Raw genomic sequence first — 20920 nt, 5'->3', positions numbered from 1 at the left:
TGTCCCAAATGCTCTACTTCCAATCTATCTCCCTATTAGTGATCTGAGAAAAGCAGCATGTAAAACCAGCTGTTTGGGTCTCTGCCACCAAAGTGGGAAACCTGGATGAATATCCTGGCTACGAGTTTCCACTTGGCTCAGCCCTGGCCATTGTGGTAATCTGGGTAGTGAACTAGTGAATGAAAAGCTTTCTCTCTCTCTCTCCCTCTGTGTGTGTGTGTGTGTGTGTGTGTGTGTCTTTCCCCCTCCCTGTGTAACTCTGACTTTCAAAATAAATAAATAAACCTTTTTAAAAACCCACTTTAAATTGAAAATACCATAAGTAGAAAATATACTATATAACATCATAGCTTAGCCTATCCCACCTTAAACAATCGCAGAACACTCACATTAGCCTATATTTGAACAAAATCATCTAACACAAAGTGTACTTTATAATAAAGTGTTAAATATCTCAAGTACACATAAAGATGGGTATTTTGTAGACAGGATAGGATACCAAAACACAAAATCAAAAACTGTTGGCACCACAACACACTGTAGAGTATCACTTGCCCACCCCCCCACCTTTTGATTGTGTGGCCAACTAGGAATTATGGCTGGTTTCACTGACCAGCATTTCAGATGTCCTACCACATATCACTAGCTTAGAAAAGATCAAAGATCCAGATTTGAAGTGCAGTTTCTACTGAATGTATGCATATTGCTTCACATGCCAAAAAAATCCTAAGACAAGCCATCATAAATTGGGAACTATCTGTAGTTGGCAAAAATCTAAAATATTTATTATGTCCTTTTATTGAAAAAGTTTACCAACCCCTGATATGGAATTTTTTATTGTCTGCTCTCTTGCTTCTGGGAATGGGCACAATATGGATGAACGAGAGGCAATAATCCAGAGTGGGAGCCACTTTTACAAAATGCCTTCACCTGAGGCCCTCCCAAATTTTTTACTTCTAACATTATAGAGGAGAAAACATACTTGCCTTTAATTTCTTATCTTCTGTCCTTACTCTTAATTCCACCATCTTTGGGAGAAAAGATAGGATGCTGCTTGCTGCTTGACCCTACTTCTTTAGCAAGCACACAACTGGCCTGGAATGCCTCCCTGTTTAAGCTGAGACATTAGAAGTTTATTGCAGTAATTCTGGTGTGAGGATGGAGGGTTGAACCAAGATATTTTAGTAGAGATGGGATGAAGTGGCCAGATTTCAGGTATATTTTAGAGGAAAAATTAATGGGACATGATAGCCATTTCATGTGGGTGATGAGGGACGGAGAAGAGTCTAAATGGGTTCCTGGCATCATGTGCTACCAAATGGACTTGTTTAGCTGCCCATATCCTTTCTGGATTAAGAATTGATACAGCTCTGCCCATCCTCTGCATCAGTAAAACCACAAACTCAAGGTGGAGGATTAAGGTTTTGTTTTACGCCGCAACATATATAAAATACTATGCAAATGTCACCACATTAGAGCAAGCAGATTCTGTGGGGCAGGGAGGACTTAATAATGACTTAGATTATTTTCTGTGTGCAAATGGATTTACAACTGATTTAGAAATTAACTATGGCCGTTGCCACTGCTCAATAAGCTAATCCTCCGCGTGTGGCACTGGCACACTGGGTTCTGGTCCCGGTCGGGGCGCTGGTTCTGTCCTGGTTGCTCCTTTTCCAGTCCAGCTCTCTGCTGTGGCCCAGGAGTGCAGTGGAGGATGGCCTAAGTGCTTGGGCCCTGCACCTGCATGGGAGACCAGGAGAGGCACCTGGCTCTTGGCTTTGGATCAGCGTGGTGCGCCGGCTGCAGTGCACTGGTGGCGGCGGCCGCCATTGGGGGATGAACCAGCAGAAGGGGAGGACCTTTCTCTCTGTCTCTTTTTCTCACTGTCCACTCTGCCTGTAAAAAAAAAAAAAAAAGAAATGAACTTACTGAATAGAATCTATTTATAAATTAGTGTTTTAAAAAAAATCTACTATTCACATCTAATTTGTGTTTTCCAGGCCTGTCAGAGAGTTTGCCATACCAAGAGGAGCCAACACATTTTGCTACTGTTCCAAAGCAAATGTGATTGTTACTGGAGGTAAGGACAGATCAGGATACAGAGAGATTCTTTTCATTCAGAGAGTACTTTCCTTGAATTTTTTCTGGGAATAACATTTTAGGAATTTAAAAAGCCCTTTTTGGCTTCTGGATTTGATGGTACAGTTATAAAAGCCCAAGAATATGTGAAACAAATTGCTCTATGTTTTACTATAATTTGTAGCCGTAGAGCTTTATTCCATCTAGAACATAGATGGATTAAAGGGAACTTTAGAGTCCCCAGCAATAGAGGTTCACTTGTGCAAATATGTGCATTTTTCTGGAGGGAAAATCCAAAATTTTGTCAAATACTCAAGAAGGTCAAGAGCTACTAGTCTAGAAGCAACAAAGAAGGCCAAGGCTGGAACCTCACAGAACACTGACATTTAAGAGATAAGTAAGGTAGAAGACAGGAAGCAAGGTCATCTACTGAGAGTAAAGGAAAAAATAACACTACTAGAGATTTCAGCAGAAAGGTAGCAATGAAATATTGCTTGATGCTCAGACTCCTCATTTACCATACTGGAGTTTTAATATATTTTGATGGCTTTGAGTCTGGGCTCTGGAGTCAGACTGTTTAGATACAAATCCTGTGTCTCTCACTTGCTAGCTATATGGCAAGCAGGTTATTTATTCCTCTAAGCTTGAATCTCATCCACAAGTGAAGTTGAATGTAGTTCCTACTCATAAGGTTATTGTAATAGCTAAGCAAATTCAAATAAAATACTTAGCATCTTACACATAGTAAACACACAGTACAAGTTTGCTAAGAATATCATAAACAATAAGAAAAAACCCTTATACTTTGTATGTTGGCATTTAAGGTTCATAGAGATAATGTATACCTGGTATATTTCTAACAAATATTAATTGAATGTATATAAACACATAGGCAAAATCATTTTTTTCAGACTATGGAAGATTGGTTAGAATAGGATGAAATCTGAGGTTCCCATCAGGAGGCTGTTACTAATGCCTTCAGTAAGGAGAGTATTTGAATTGTTCCCGTGCTATGGGGAAAGAAAAGAAAAAAATCATTCTCAAAGACATGGGAAATGAATTATGCAAAAGGTCTGGAAACAGAGTGATTCTGAAGATTACTAAAGTAAATCAACCACTCCAAGTCTGCACGGTGAGAGAGAGGGAAGAAAAGCAATTGTATTGATGGTTATGTAGAAATTAGGAAGATGTACTCACATGGAGAAGAGGAGCAAATGAAAGCCCACTTTTGGACTTCAATGTGATGTGTTGATTAAAAACCCAGGAAGAATTTCTTTTGCTATAAAAAAAAAAAAAAAAGCCCATTAGAAAAGTGGGACATCAGGGTTCCCAGGCTGCCCACAGGGAGGAGAGGATGAGCTCCCGGGCCAGATCACCATACAGGAGACAGGAGGTGTCTCCATACAGGAGACAGACATCCTGTGAGCAAAACAGAAACACAGATACAAGGGAGTTGTGTTGGAGACTTGAGCTTTGGAAGAGAACAAGAAGTTTTTTTTTTTTTTTTTTTTAAAGAAGAAAATTCTATCATCAACAACATTAAATATACCATTTGGCCAAAGAGTTAGAGAAACAATGAAAAAGAAGAGCCAAAATGTTAAATGAGTAAGTGTTACTGGTTTTTTACATCTAAGACTTCTTTAAATGTCTTACCTCCAAACATACCCAGCATGCAATGTTTGGTTTCCTACCTCAAGTATCTTGCTTTACCTCTGAAATATCCGTATTACAAAGTGTTAGGGCAGCCAAACTTTGACTTCCTGGCTGGGTCATTTCCCCTAAGGGAATAAATTAGTTTTTCTCCATATATTATGCATCCAAAATCGTTATATATATATATATATATATATATGTATATAAAACAAATTATATATTTAAGTCTATACTCAGTTTTGGGCCTTCCACAATATCTATTTGAAATTAGCTTACAGTTCTAACATAATTACAAAATAATATAGCAGTCCCTTGGAAAGTACAAGTAGAAACAATCCAGAAGGTAGAGAAGCTGAGTTTCATCATACCTGTCCATTAACAAACTGTTCAAATTTCAACAATCACTTGATCTTTCCCTGTTGCTCATTTTCCTTATCTAACAAAATTAGGAAGTTGGACTTGGGCCTGCCTATTCATATGCAGACTTTAAACTAAATAAACTAAATACTTTCCTGGGAAAATTCAGAATACAGTTTGTCAATGAGGTGCTAGTCAATATATAGTTAGAGCATTATGAATTCAGAAAAATAAAGCATCCATTGGCCACATACTTCTAAAATTCAACTAAGGACATCAAGAAAAGAAAGGAAGGGCTTGTGACTAAGAAGTCTGCAAAGTAGTCCATGAGAGCCATGGCTTGGACTGGGAGCAAGTTTCCTGAACCTTGTTACTGATTATTCTAAGAATCACTCATCTTTCTAAACTGTGCATGCCAAGAATAATTATCCTTTAAAGAGCTCCCTTACCTAGGTGTAAAACACGCAAAGATAGATGGTAGAAGTATGTTTTGAAAAAAAAAAAAAGTGGGTGCTCGCTTGGCAGCACATAAACTAAAATTGGAATGAAAAAAAAAAGTGGGATGCTTCTAATATGATTTTGTGATCCACTGCTGTCCATTTCTGAGTTGATAAGTGTCTTAACTTGCAATGAAAATGGGCACATTTCCTGGCCTCAACCACAAGTCAGAGGAAGGTGGTGGGCACTCCAGGAGATGAGGAAAAGATTTCCTGGTGTGGTGATATCATCCAACACGGTTGAGAATCAAGTGCAGAATTAAGGGCACTGCATGCCCTTAGTTAAAAATACTAGCCTTCTCTTTCACTTCAAGTCAAATCCTGCACACAAGACTCCCTGAGAAAAGAGAGCTTAAACATGTGGCCAAAGTGAGATTTAAGCTCTAAAATATGATGACTGTCATTTGATGCTGCACACCAAACTTGATCATCTCCTCTGGACAGCTTGGTGTTCTCACACAAAAGAAACAAAATGTAAGTATTGACAGTTTTCGTCTACTTTGCAAACTCAGCATTTTAGTTATTTCTGGAATAAAAAATGTGTTTGGTAAAGCTCTGTGACTTAAACTACTTCAGTGTTTGTGGATTAAGGCATTTGACTCCTGTTAACCTTAGTGTTCATTTCATTATAAAATTCTGATCCAGAGTTTGAAAACTAATTAATTATATGAGTTTTCTAGCTCTTTCACAAAGGTAAGAAAACACTGAGCAACATAACTGACAAGCAGCTCATACTTATCAAAATGCATACTTTACTGAATTATCACAGTTATGGAGCCTTTATTAGTAGAAAATGCAAATCCCTATAACTGACAATACATTTTCTCAGGAGAATGCTCTTGTTGATTAGTCAGTCAGCCAAGCACACTGCTAAATGTACAGTATGTACCAGCTGACGACTCAAAATACACCATGAAAGCAGCTTTCTGAGGTATAGTTGAATGTGTTAAATGTACTGAGACATTTGGTGGTCTTCACAAGACAGAAGCTCTTGCAAGAAAAAAAAAAGCAAAACAAAACACCAAGATGGAGTATTTACCAAAAAACAACTGCTAACTTCCTGAAAGTTATTTTGGTGACCATCAAGGATTTATTACCCATAGTGTCTCCACTAGCCATTTTAAGAATTAAGCTCCTAGTATGGAAAGCCAGTATATAAAAACAATTAATTGCCATCAAAGATGTCTTGGGAGCTTTGCAAATGCTTTTTCATTAGCAATTTTTTACACCACTGCTGTGGACTAGGCACCATAAATATTATAAGTATCAAGTCGTATCCTTTTTCTTCAAAAGATTCACTCAGGGGTAGGTGCTAAGCCTAGCAGTTAAGATGCTGGTTAAGATGCCTGTAACCCACACCAGACTGCCTGAATTCAATTCCCACCTCTGGCTGCTATTTCCAGCTTCCTGCCAATGCAGTCCCTGGAAAGTTAGCAAGTGATGGCTCCAGTAGTTGGGTTCCTGCCGCCCACATGCAGGTTTCCAGATCCTGGCTCTAGTCAGCATTGTGGGCCTTTGGGGTGTGAACCAGCAGATGGGAGCTCTCTGTGACTGTCTTCTTTCTGTCTCTTAAATAAAAACAAGAATAATTCAAAGTTTCATAGTACAAATAAGACAAGTCTGTAGATAACCATACTATAACATAGAACATGAGTCAACAGATGATGATAATCATAGCAAAAATAATATAGATAAAATACTCTGGTCACTTAAAGCTTAGTTTCAGGTCCCTTTCTGCTCGTTCTGGATCCAAAAAGCCATGACACAGACTACATAAGGACTTCCTTACTATTGATAGAGCAAGCAGAGATAGGGAAGTCTTGCAATACATGTAAGGAACCTCTGGGAGATCAGGTTTCTTTCACAATGTATGTTGTACAAAACTCTTAATTGAAGGGACTTGGACATTTCTTAGGTGGGATTCTTCTAATTTATTTGTCATCACATGATATATAAGTTACAGACTTTCTCTGTGGACTGGTTAATCTTATCTTCCAGGAGTGATAATGCCCATTCCAAGGATTCCCCAAACCAACATTTTCTAGGATTATCTATGGGTCTGAGGTTCGAGTTCTTAACATACCTAAGTATTATGATACTTCTTGGTGAAAAGAAGTGAAAAGAACATGTAGACGAGTTAACGTATTATTGGAATTATTCAGTTTGAATCATGTAACTGAAAACCTGAAGGTTTTCTCTTACATATAAAAATTCTACTTTGCCCTGTAATCTCACTATGGTAATTTCTCCTTCCAGAGCACACAGTCATAAAACTTTAGAGCTGAAATAACTCTTAAAGATCACAGTTTTACAGACAAAGAAATTGAGTCCCCAGAAAAGAAGCAATGTTCCATAAGTGGTGCAACTGGTTAGATGCGGAGTTGTGGCTGAGTCAGTTCTTTGTTCCCATCCCTGTGTTCTTCCTTGACCATAGCAATTTGGTTCACTAGAGGCTGGCTCCCTCTTGTTTTCTCTGTGAACTGAGCCAGCTCATCTCATCAAGAGTGATGCGCTTGGATCAAGTGACTCACCAGCTGAGATAAGAGCTTGCTAAATGAAAGAACAGCTATCTTTAATGTGTGACTTTATCTAAATCCTGGCTTGTCAAAAAGAAAAAAGAAAATCAAATGGAAAATAACAAAGAAACAGTGAATTAACTCCTTATGAAAAATAACATTTTTAAAAACTTTTTATTTCAGAATTATTATTAATTTACAAAGCAAAAATTGTGAAGTTGTACAAAAATTCCCATATACCCCTTACATAGTTTTCCCTTTTATTAGCATCTCATATTACTATATTTGTCACAATTAATGAGACACATCACGCTTCCTCAATTTTCTTTTAAACCAAAAGTCCTCTGTTCTGCTTTCTTCTCCCAGTATCTAGTAATCCCCTTTCTGTGTTCAGATTGGTGGTTTAGGTTTCATTTGTGTTGAAACTCTCCCATATGAGGGAGAATATGTTGTATTTGTCTTTCTGTGTCTGGCTTATTTCCCATAGCATGATGTCCTCCAGCTCCATCAATTTGAAGCAAAGGACAGTATTTCATTCTTTTTCATGGCTGAAACTATTCCATTGTGTGTATATACTATATTTCTTTTGTTTACTTATCTGATGATGAACACCTTCGTGACTCCAAATCTTATCTATTGTGAACAGTGTTGCAATAATCAAGTTTATCTCTTTGATACAATGATTTCATATATTTTGGATGTATACTCAGTAATGGGATTGCTGGATCACATGGCAGGCAATTTCTAGATTTTAAATAAATCTCCATACTGTTTTTCATAGTGGCTGTATAATTTATACCCCAGCCAACAATATGAGTTCCCCATTTCTCCACATCATCTCCAGATATTTTTACTTTCTGTCTTTTTGATAATAGCCATTCTAACAAAAGCAAGGTAAGATAGCTCATTGTGGTTTTGATTTGCATTTCCCTGATAGCTAGTGATAGTAAGCATTTTTTCATATATTTGTTGGCCATTTCTATTTCACCTTTTAAAAATGTCTACTCAGGTCCTTTGCCCATTTCTTTACTGGAAGTTGTTTTTGTTGCTGTTGAGTTTTTTGAGTTCCTGATATATTCTGCACTTGATCTTAGCCAAAAGGCGGAGAAGCAATCCTGATATATATTCTGGATATTAGTCCTTTGTTAGATAAGTAGCTTGCAAACACTTTCTCCTCTATGGTGTCTCTTTACTCTAATAATCGTTTCCTCTGCTGTGCAGAAGCTTCTGAGTTTGATATAACATTTGTCTGGTTTTGCTTTTGTTTACTGTGCTGTGGGATCTTATTCAAAAAAATCATTGACTAAACCAATGTCTTGAAATGTTACCCATTTTCTTCTAGAAATCTCATAGTTTCAAGTCTTACATTTAGGTTTCAATCCATCTTGAGTTTATTTTGTATATGATGAAAGATAGGGATGTAATTTCATTATTTTTCTTCTATATATGTGTGTCTGGTTTTGCCAGTAACATTTACTGAAAAGAATACCCTAACTCCAAAGTATGTTATTGGTACCTTTGTTAAAAATTAGTTGGATTATGTATGTGGATTAATTTCTGGGCTCTCTATTCCATTCCATTGACCTATGTGTTTGTTTTTATTTTAATGCCATGCTGTTTTATTTTTTAAAAAGATATCCCTTACTTGAAAGAGGCCTGGAAATGTAAGAAGAGAGAATATGGATTTTCTGAACAGCTAACTAACCTTTGTCATAAAACTAGATGTGTGTGCAAACACATATGATAAATTGATTAGATATTTATTTTATTATCACCAGAGTTCTAAAACATTATTAATACAGAATTTGTTCCATCAATGTACAGAAAAAGATAAAATTAACAGATACATACAGGAGAAAACACTCAACAGATTTAGCTATCATAAACTTAAGTTTTTTAAAAAATATATCATTTCAGGCCTATTAAAAATCTTAAACATTTTCAATAATAAAACTATGTTCTGGCCATAATTTGATGACATTATTATAGTCACATTTAACTGATGGCCTTGGAAGTTATTACAGTTATTTGGGAAAGCAATCTAGTAATAGGTTTTAAAGTCACAAAAATGTTGCCAGCCCTAATATAGCAGCCACTCCTGGAAATATATCCTCAGTAGTAATCCAAAAAGGAGAAAAAAAAACACATAAATAAAGTAATGATTCACTTCAATGTTATTGAATAAAGTAAAAACCAGAATCAGTGGAATAATCTTAAGAAGCTATGAAACAGCAAATAAAAGGATAATTATGAGGGTATGAGTCCAAGATCTTCATAAACATAAAAAGAAGCAGGTATAAAAATATATCTATAAAGTATCAAATTTGTGTATTTTAAAAGGTTAACAATAATTTTTTATAAAGAGTGGAGCTATTATGAGGGAAAGAAGCCACTTTTCACAAAAATTATCCCTTTCCAGTCTTTCCAAATTTTAACAATTAAAGAATAGTATCTTTGTTATTATAATGACTACATGTAAGTTATCTACACTTATGGACATGTGCTAGAAGAGATGGAAAAAATAAAAACATTTGATTAGTTATAATGGTGGAGACATCTGCAGCTTCCCTCTTCCTTTGACTTCTTTCATTATTATAATGTTTGTGTAATTTAAGAATGTGAAAATGAAAGAACAGCTGCCTTAAATACTTTTGTGAAGTAAATAAAGTATAAATAATACATTAATGCATGGACGAGTAGGAAAGTATTGAATAAAGAAAAGTACTCATAAAATATTCATAAGACTTCACATTTATGTGTATAAAAGTGATTATCACAAAACAGCATTGACAGGAGCAGTAGATCCACAACAAACTAGTCTCAATCACAAACTGTCTGGGATTTGATAGTAAGAGCAATAGAAGGATATGATTGAAAGGGGGACTTTTAAAACTTGATCACTTGAGAAAATCAATAATCTTTCCCTATTCCCTTCTTCAGGAGAAGATAAGGTACTCCGTCTGTGGCACCCCAACATCAGCACCAAACCAGTGGGGAAACTTGTGGGACACATGTTCAGTGTCACTGAGATTGTAACCAATGAGAAAGATCAACACGTCATCAGCCTTTCCTCTGCAAAGGTAGCATATATAGGTAGCCATGTACAGTTTTTGACTGAAGTAACTTATAGTCACTGAGAAAAATATTGTCTCTCTGGAGAAGGAGATGATGAGCCATTGTTCTGTTTCTGTAGATTAGTGCATAAGGAGCAACATGTTTAAAGATAAATGTAAAAGGATACAGGACTGGAAAGAGAGCTAAAATTATCCTCAATAGTAAAACACAAGAGGTCTGTTCATGATAAATAGGAAACATCATCATTAAAGAAAAAAATAAAAATAAGGATTTCTGCTAATGTTGCACTTTACTTAATGGTGTTTTCAATGTTGCAGGCAATGTGATACCACAAAAAATGAACTATTAGCGTCACAAGATGATTGAATTATGATATTTGAAAATAATGTGACTGCTTGAAAAATTCAATAAAATCATGTTAAACATTTAGAGCAAATAAGTTCAATGAGATATTTGGTTATAAAAGCAATTTATAAAAAACAAATGAATTTCTAGTTTTTTCTATTATTATTAGAAAAATGGTTAAAGGGATAGCATTTACAAGAACACAAATATGAAATACCTAATAATCTTAATAAGCGATAGGTACCATTTATGTAAAAGTAAGTATGAGGTTTCACTGAAACACTTTCCTTTTAGAACATGAATAAAGAAATATGCTACATTCCTACATGGAGATCCTAGACATTAGAGGATATTCTCCATCAAATTTATGTATACTTTCAAGGTTGGCCAGGATTATTTAATAATCAATTTGCCAAGTTTAAAGTTAATGTAGAAATGTTGATATAATAGAATATCCTCCTATCCTAGAAACTTTGGAAGGTTTGGTATGGTACTTTCTCTGTCATATATTAAAACATATTATAAAACTACAATAAAGAAAACAGAGTGTTAGTCATTGTAGCAACAGCCACATATATGAAACAGAAGAGAAAATGCAGGAATTAGTAAATATTCATTTGGTGATTTTGTATAAAATATACTTTAAAATTTTCTGTATATGGGTGAAATGATCATTTTCCCATTCAATCATTATTTATAGCGGTTGTCTATATTCCCACTAAATTAGGGTCTTCGTGATTTGTTTGACACCTGTTGTCATTTAAGTTTCTTATTCAGTGAAGTATTAAGCCTTTTTACGGTAATTTAAATTTAAAATTTGTTAATTTAAAAACATAAAAAGGAGAAGGAAGGAGAGTGTGTAGTAAATATCATTATCTTCTTAGAATTGTATCTGCAATCACAATGAATCTGTCAAAAATTAAATCAAAAAATAAAAAAGAAATACAAAGGTACTTCAAAAACTTCATGGAAAAATATAATTAAGATATTTTTATTTTGGTGCAAAAAGTTTTTAAACCTATGCATAGTGTATGAACTTTTTGAAGAACTCTTTTATGCATGGTTTTCAAAAATGTTTGCATTGAAAGAAACAACTTTTAATTCTAAAAAATAAAAAAGTAGCCTTTCAAGTCCATAAGCAAAGGATTTTTTGTCTAATAAATGCTGGGAAAAGTGATTAAACATATAGAAAAAATATGTAATCGATCATTACATCATAATATGTAGCAAAATTCTTGGTGGATTAAAAATTTTAAATATAAAATGAGAGAAGTTCCAGAATTTATAACTTTTTATAACTTTTATATAATTAAATGTTTATAACTTTTATATAACTAAAAGTAATTCCTAAGCATATCACCTTTAGCTAAAGGAAAAATAAATATAACTACTTAACACTCAAACTTTCCATAAATTATAATATATATGATGTATCTTATGTTTACTGAGTGTCAGATATGTACTACTAAGGATTTTATATATACACCTCCCTTGATTCTAATAACTGTCCTATAAAGTAATTATATCAAGATTACACTTGTGAAGGAAAATCACTTCTAAGTAACTTGTACAGGGCCACACAGCTACCTAGCTGCTAAGTGTAGCCTATCCTATTTCTGATTCTACCACAGACTGCCTCCCGAATACTCATAAACAAAGCTAAAGACGGAGTCAGAATAGTCAAAAATTCAATAAAGATGACAGAAATGGGAATTATATCCTTAAACAAACAAATAGCACCCACAATCAAGAGAAATAATAAGAGGAATGGGGAAAGGTAAATGTATAAGAACACAGCATTTTTTTTTAATTTGAGAGGCAGAGACAGGACAGAGAATGCATACTTTTACAACAGAGGAACTTGTTAATTTTAAGAAAAGGAATGAAAAGACAGTGAAAGTTTTGAGATACTAAAACATTCTGAATTTAGTCTCCTCTTGAAAATTTAAAGAAAAATAAGGTATCTTTCTAGCAAAAGTGGAAATCATTCATCCTAAGTAAAGAAACAGAGGTAACCTTTCCTATTTCTTTTAAATGTATTGGACATAGAAAGATGATTTTCATTCACACGTCCTAGCAGCTCCATTCGGCAAATTACTTGTTATCTTTCACTTGGTTTCTTCATCTGTAAAATGTAGAAGTGCTTAGCCCAGAGGGTTGTTATAATGATGAAACATTCACAGCAAACATTTATTTCTTTAGTGTCTATATGCCAGGGCTATTTTGGGTTTTACAGAGAAAACATCCAACAAGGACAAGAGTCCTGAGGGAGCTTAGTTCCTAGGAGGAACTAATATATATAAGAGAGAAGTATGTTAAGAATTATACAAAATAGAAAACAGCTCTGTGATGTAATTGAACATCACGGATTACAAGCTGAAGAATATGAAGAGCTGGTTTTTTGAATAAATAAACAAAATTGATAGAACATTGGCCCAACTAACTGAAAAAAAATGCAAATCAATAAAATCAGAACTGAAACAGGAAATGTAACAGATACCACAGAAATAAAAAGAATCATCAGGAATTACTACAAACAACTGTATGCCAACAAATTGGGAAGCTAGAAGAAATGGCTAGATTCCTAGACACATGCAATCTACCAAAATTGAGTCATGAAGACATAGAAACAGACCAATAACCATGATGGAAATTGGATCAGTAATAATGGCACTCTCAACAAAGAAAAGCCCATGCCAAGGCAGCTTCACCCCTGAATTCTTTTTTTTTTATTTAGTAAATATAAATTTCCAAAGTACAGTTTATGGAGTATAATGGCTCCCCCCCCCCATAATTTCCCTCCCACTTACACCCCTCCCGTCTCCCACTCCCTCTCCCCTTCCATTAACATCAAGATTCATTTTCAATTTTCTTTATATACAGAAGATCAATTTAGCATATATTAAGTAAAGATTTCAACAGTTTGCACCCACACAGAAACACAAAGTGTAAAATACTGTTTCAGTACTAGTTATAGCATTACTTCACGTCGGACAACACATTAAGGACAGATCCCACATGAGGAGTAAGTACACAGTGACTCCTGTTGTTGACTTAACAGTTTGACACTCTTGTTTATGGCGTCAGTAATCTCCCTAGGCTCTAGTCATGAGTTGCCAAGGCTATGGAAGCCCCTTGAGTTCGCCGATTTCGGTCTTATTCAGACAGGGTCATAGTCAAAGTGGAAGTTCTCTCCTCCCTTTAGAGAAAGGTACCTCCTTCTTTGATGGCCCCGTTCTTTCCACTGGGATCCAAATCGCAGAGATCTTTCATTTAGGTGGTGGGTTTTTTTTTGTTTGTTTGTTTTGTTTTGTTTTTTTTTTGCCAGAGTGTCTTGGCTTTCCATGCCTAAAATACTCTCATGGGCTTTTCAGCCAGATCTGAATGCCTTAAGGGCTGATTCTGAGGCCAGAGTGCTGTTTAGGACATCTGCCATTCTATGAGTCTGCTGTGTGTCCTGCTTCCCATGATGGATCATTCTCTCCCTTTTTTGATTCTATCTCAGTCCTGAATTCTAGCAGACTTTGAAAGAGGAACTAATTCCATTTCCTCTCAAGCTAATCAAAACAACTGAAAGGGAGGAAATCCTTCTATGAAGGCTGCATCACCTTAGTTCCTAAGCCAGAAAAAGATAACAACAGAGAAAGAGAACTACAGACCAATATCTTGAGGAACATAAATGTAAAAATCCTCATCAAAATATTAGCTAATCGAATCCATCTATACATCAGAAAGATCATTCACTTGGACCAACTGAGATTTATCTTTGGTATGCAGAGATGTTTCAATATTTGCAAATCAATCAATGTGATACATCACATTCAGAAACTTAAGAACAAAAACCCTATGGTTATCTCAATAGATGCCGAGCAAGCATTTGATAAAACACAACACTCTTTCATAATGAAAACCTTAAGAAAATTGGGTGTAGAAGGAACATTCCTCAGCACAATCAGGACAGTTTATGATAAACCCATGACCAGCATCCTACTGAATGAGGAAAATTTGGAAGCCATTCCCCTGAAGATCCAGAACCAGACAAAGATGCCCACTCTCACCATTGCTATTCAATATAGTCCTGGAAGTTTTTGCCAGAACCATTAGGCAAGAAAAATAAAATCAAAGGGATACAGATTGGAAAGGAAGATATCAAACTACCCTTATTTGCAGATGACATTATTCTATGTTTAGAGGATCCAAAAAACTCCATTGAGATACTATTGGAATTCGTAAAAGAGTTTGTTAAATTGGCAGGATATAAAATTAACACAGAATAATCAATAGCCTTCATATACACAGACAATGTCATGGCTGAGAAAGAACTTGTAAGATCAGTCCCATTCACAATAGCTCCAAAAAAATTAAATACTGTGGAATAAATTTAACCAAAGATGTCAAAGATCTCTACAATGAAAATTATAAAACACTGAAGAAACATATAGAAGAAGACATTAAAAAATGGAAAAATCTTTCATGTTCATGGATTGAAAGAATCAAAATGTCCATATTACCAAAAGCAATTTATAGATTTAATGAGATCCCCTTCAAAATACCATGGCATTCTTTGTAGATCTAGAAAAACAATGATAATAAAATTCATATGGAAACACAAGAGATCCCAGATAGCTAAGTTAATTTTATAAAACCAAAACTGTTGCTCCCCCATTCGCGGAGGAATGACACTGGACCCTGCGCTGTTCTCTTTCCCTGGCTCTTCCTGGATTAGCTGCCGGCACCCCCCCCCCCCACCTCCACGGAGGGGCGGCACCCCCGCCGCTTTCCCCGCTTCCACGGAGGAGCGGTACACCACCGGCCAGCTCTCTCAGGGGCTGCTCATATGTTCCTCAGATGTTCCTGGTGCATATTGTCTCGCTCTTCCTTTAGTCCTCTTCCACCAATCCATGCTCTGCTGCCCACACGCCGAGCACGCTGCTCTCCTCCAATCAGGAGCAGGATCAGCTCCTGCAGCTTATGAGTTGAACTGGTGAGGCAGCTGTGTAGAAGTTGTTTGCTGTCTCTCAGTGCCATATTGTGGGAGAGCAGATGCATAGAATTAGTCTTAGTTCCAGTAATTTAGTCTCAGTTGCTCCCCACACAAAACAAAGCCAGAGGCATCACAATACAATATTTCAAGACATACTACAGGGCAATTAAAATCAAAACAGCTTGGTACTGGCACAAAAGCTTAAACTTGAATGACAAGAGCTAACCTCATGAAGATCTGTAAAAGAGCAATTTAGGTAAAAAGAACAGATGAACTGGCACATATTTATTTTTGCTGAAATTATAATTTATTGTTTTTAATTTAAAAAATAAGATAGGTCTTTCACATGTAACCTTCCTTCAAAGTGCTTCATACAAATTTCATCACACCAAGCTTACTAAAGCACTGTGCTGAGTTGGGTGCAAAGCTACATGCCCTCTTGTATACTCTTAAAAGAAAGATTTTCATCCTTCCTTCTAGTTTTGCAGTGCTTCCACCAGGATATTATTTCCTCCATCAGTGTCCAAAATTGTATTTCCCCTTCAATTGCAAAAATTGTATGTCTAGTCACAGAACTCAAATGTTGAATGGCTAAGCCACATTTCCTGTTCATGAAGAGTCGACCAATGTTGAAAAATGCAGAGACCAATATATGCTTACTTTTATTTCATTAGCAAAACCAATGGAACAATAGTTGGCAACCTTCTCAAGCACAGCTTTAATCCCAAAAGCATTTTCTTCCTTTTTTTAAGAAAAGGAGAAATATACTAGTTTTCATGATTTATAACAGATTGCAAATGGGCGTAAAAGTTGCTATTTTTCTAAAATTTTCACTTTGGAAGTGATATGTAGGAACCCGAGAAAAGGCAAAGCATGAAGACTGTGGGTGTGCTTTAGAGCAGTAAGATATGTTTTAAAATCAGGTGCCAAGTTGATAAGCTCAGAGGAAGCCTCTTGGGTTGCTAACCTAGCCCACAGGTGGACTGAGTTTCATCTATCTATGACCACAACCAAAGTATTCTCTTAGGTGAAGATTATGCTACTATCCCATCTTCAGGAAGCATGGCTAAGAGAATGACTTCTAGAATCAGGCAAACCTAAATTTCAGCCTTGCTCTGACAATTCCTAGTTGTGTGCTTGCATGAATGATTGCAAATCAATGAGGAGAATAACAAAGCATCTACCTTACAGAGCTGATGAAAGGCTTAAGTGAGATCAAATAAGTCAAGCATGCAACATTGTACCTCATACGTAGTAAGCCTTTAATAATTGCTAGGAATTATCAGAAAGACATGTGCTCTCCTCTCTCCAGGAGTAGTGATAGGATCTGTGTTTATTTATCCCTACTCATCTTGAACCCCCTTTTTGACCATACAAATAGAGATTATCAGTGCAGTTCAGGGCATAGAATAGGGCGAGTCTTTCTTTAAAAATGCTGCAAATGCTACACAGTCATTATAGTCATTTCTTGCTGCCCACTCATCAAGTCTACTTGATGGTTAGATGAGTTCTCTCCACTTTCCTTGAGCCCCTGATACCACTCTCACTCTGAAAGCTACTTCATCTTTTGCTTAATCAACCATTTTGAGCTCACTTTATTGCTTTCCTATTTTCTACCTCAAAATGTTTATTTTTACCTATACTCTCTTCTATTCCTCCTGTCTCCAAATAAGCTCTTTTATTCCTGCCTAAATCAAATTCCTCTTCTTTATTGTAAGCTAAACACTGTCCTACCAAGAACCTTTTTTTATCAAACATACTTCTCTTCTATGCTGTTTCTCTATCTTCAAGGTTCCTCCTCTTCCTCAGTTGCAAGTCAGTTATTATTATATTCAATTTTTTAATATCTAAAACTGAGCTTATTTTTCACTTACAGTCTCCTTTTCATAACTTTGATTTTCCCCTAGATGTTACTAGTGTCTTTATTTCCCAATGAACACTGATCCATCTTTAAAGCTACTTTGGACCCTTCTGCCTCCCCAAGTCCTATCACTGCTTAGTCTCAGAGCCTCTGAAACGTATCTCATATTGATCACTTCATTCTTCTTCCCAGAGCCTTGAATTTAGTTCAGACCCTACAAGTGCTCTCAGTTGAAGGTGACATATTAGGAAGTACTAATAATTGTACTTCTATCTTAAATATCTTCCCTCCCAAGCTGCCTGGTCCCATGACTCCTCCCCTAACCCACTTATAACCTTGTCAGTGCCTTCTTAAATGTCTTTAAACATACATCATGCCTCACAAATAAAGTTCAAATTCTATTGTTAAGGTTCTCTATGGTCTGGAACCAGAATGTCTTTTCAGCTTCATTTCTCCTTGTTTAATTCATCTTCAGACCTTCTAAGCTTCATCAAACACTTTACCTCTTCCACAGGTGCTTTGCTATCTTTGAAACAACTTCTCTGTTCCCAGCTATTCTACTCATCCAAAAATCTAAGAGAAATATGGGGCTCTTTCCCCTTTGGTGAATGAAAAATGTGTAAATCTGAAATAGATCCAGGATACAGATAGGAAAGACCCTTTAAAATATCTGCTACAATTTACATTCTATTCAGCAGTACATGGAACCTACTCTAGGAGTGACCACATACTAGGCCATAAAGCAAGTCTCAGCAAATTCAAAAGAATTAGAATCATGCCATGCAGCTTCTCAGATCATAGAGGAATGAAGTTGGAAATTAGCAACTCGGGAATCCCTAGACCATATGCAAACACATGGAGATTGAACAACATGCTCCTGAATGAACAATGGGTCATAGAAGAAATAAAAAGAGAAATCAAAAACTTTCTGGAAGTAAATGAGGATAACAACACAACGTACCATAGCAAAACATATGGGATACAGCAAAAGCAGTGTTAAGAGGAAAGAACTAACTCCAATTCTTCTCAAACTATTCAGAACAATCGAAGAAGAGGGAATCCTCCCAAATTCTTTCTATGAAGGCAGCATCACCTTAATTCCTAAGCCGGAAAAAGATGCAGCATTGAAAGAGAATTACAGACCAATATCCCTGATGAACATAGATGCAAAAATCTTCAATAAAATTCTGGCCAATAGAATGCAACAACACATCAGAAAGATCATCCATCCAGACCAAGTGGGATTTATCCCTGGTATGCAGGGCTGGTTCAATGTTCACAAAACAATCAATGGATTAAAGACTTAAATTTACGACCCGACACCATCAAATTATTAGAGAACATTGGAGAAACTCTGCAAGATATAGGTACTGGCAAAGACTTCTTGGAAAATACCCCAGAAGCACAGGCAGTCAAAGCCAAAATGAATATTTGGGATTGATTCAAATTGAGAAGTTTCTGTACTTCAAAAGAAACAGTCAAGAAACTGAAGAGGCAACCGACAGAATGGGAAAAAATATTTGCAAACTATGCAACAGATAAAGGGTTGATAACCAGAATCTACAAAGAAATCAAGAAACTGCACAACATCAAAACAAACAACCCAGTTAAGAGATGGGCCAAGGACCTCAATAGACATTTTTCAAAAGAGGAAATCCAAATGGCCAACAGACACATGAAAAAATGTTCACGATCACTAGCAATCAGGGAAATGCAAATCAAAACCACAATGAGGTTCCACCTCACCCCAGTTAGAATGACTCACATTCAGAAATCTACCAACAACAGATGCTGGAGAGGATGTGGGGGAAAAGGGACACTAACCCCCTGTTGGTGGGAATGCAAACTGGCTAAGCCACTATGGAAGTCAGTTTGGAGATTCCTCAGAAACCTGAATATAACCCTACCATACAACTCAGCCATCCCACTCCTTGGAATTCACCCAAAGGAAATTAAATTGGCAAACAAAAATCTGTCTGCACATTAAAAAAATGTTTATTGCAGCTCAATTCACAATAGCTAAGACCTGGAATCAACCCAAATGCCTATCAACAATAGACTGGATAAAGAATTTATGGGACATGTACTCTATAGAATACTATACAGCAGTCAAAAACAATGAAATCCGGTCATTTGCAACAAAATGGAGGAATCTGGAAAACATTATGCTGAGTGAATTAAGCCAGTCCCAAAGGGACAAATATCATATGTTCTCCCTGATCAGCGACAACTAACTGAGCACCAAAGGGGAAACCTGTTGAAGTGAAATGGACACTATGAGAAACAGTGACTTGATCAGCCCTTGTCCTGACTGTTGATGTACAATGTAATACTTTATCCCTTTTAGTATTATTTTTGTTCTACTTAATGCTATTGGTTAAACTCTTTAATTAACACAGAATTTTTCTTAGGTGTTTAAATTTAACTGAAAAGAGATCCCTGTTAAATATAAGAGTGGGAACAAGAGAGCAAGGAGATGTACAATTTGGGTCATGCACAATCGGACTTGCCCTAAATGGTGAAGTTAGAAACGTGCCAGGGGATTCCAGTACAATCCCATCAAGGTGGCATGTACCAATGCCATCTCACTAGTCCAAGTGATCAGTTTCAGTTCACAATTGATCACACTGATAGGTCTAAGAGTCAAAGGGATCACACAAACAAGACTAGTGTCTGCTAATACTAGCTGATAGAATCAAAAAGGGAGAGAACGATCCATCATGGGAAGCAGGACACACAGCAGACTCATAGAATGGCAGATGTCCTAAACAGCACTCTGGCCTCAGAATCAGCCCTTAAGGCATTCAGATCTGGCTGAAAAGCCCATGAGAGTATTTTAGGCATGGAAAGCCAAGACACTCTGGCAAAAAAAAAAACAAAACAAACAAACAAACAAAAAAAAAAAACCCACCACCTAAATGAAAGATCTCTGCGATTTGGATCCCAGTGGAAAGAACGGGGCCATCAAAGAAGGAGGTACCTTTCTCTAAAGGGAGGAGAGAACTTCCACTTTGACTATGACCCTGTCTGAATAAGACCGAAATCGGCGAACTCAAGGGGCTTCCATAGCCTTGGCAACTCATGACTAGAGCCTAGGGAGATTACTGACGCCATAAACAAGAGTGTCAAACTGTTAAGTCAACAACAGGAGTCACTGTGTACTTACTCCTCATGTGGGATCTGTCCTTAATGTGTTGTCCGACGTGAAGTAATGCTATAACTAGTACTGAAACAGTATTTTACACTTTGTGTTTCTGTGTGGGTGCAAACTGTTGAAATCTTTACTTAATATATGCTAAATTGATCTTCTGTATATAAAGAGAATTGAAAATGAATCTTGATGTTAATGGAAGGGGAGAGGGAGTGGGAGATGGGAGGGGTGCGAGTGGGAGGGAAGTTACGGTGGGAGGAGCCATTGTAATCCATAAACTGTACTTTGGAAATTTATATTTACTAAATAAAAGTTTAAAAAAAAATCTGCTACAGTTTGGATATGATTTGTCCATTAAAATTCAGGTGCTGGAAGCCTCATCCTCAAAGTGGTGCTGCTGAG

General features: G+C 36.4%; 1 protein-coding gene across 16 annotated transcripts in view; it reads left to right on the top strand.

Moving 5' to 3' along the window:
• LOC100338257 (WD repeat-containing protein 64) overlaps nucleotides 1-20920 on the top strand; it is a 193177-nt gene that overhangs the window by 72112 nt on the left and 100145 nt on the right. For all 16 annotated transcript variants that reach the window (XR_007909967.2, XR_007909966.2, XR_011381523.1 and 13 more), the window contains 2 exons: nucleotides 2001-2080; nucleotides 10043-10182. Coding sequence is in view for 1 of the 16 variants with exons in the window: in XM_002717339.5 (XP_002717385.3) it covers nucleotides 2001-2080; nucleotides 10043-10182 (220 nt within the window). In the remaining 15 variants the exon portion in view is untranslated. The remainder of the gene's footprint in view (nucleotides 1-2000; nucleotides 2081-10042; nucleotides 10183-20920) is intronic.

The sequence above is a fragment of the Oryctolagus cuniculus genome, chromosome 13 (genome assembly GCF_964237555.1).
Source record: "Oryctolagus cuniculus chromosome 13, mOryCun1.1, whole genome shotgun sequence".
Classification (NCBI taxonomy): Eukaryota; Metazoa; Chordata; class Mammalia; order Lagomorpha; family Leporidae; genus Oryctolagus; species Oryctolagus cuniculus.
This window is presented reverse-complemented; position numbering and strand designations above follow the sequence as displayed.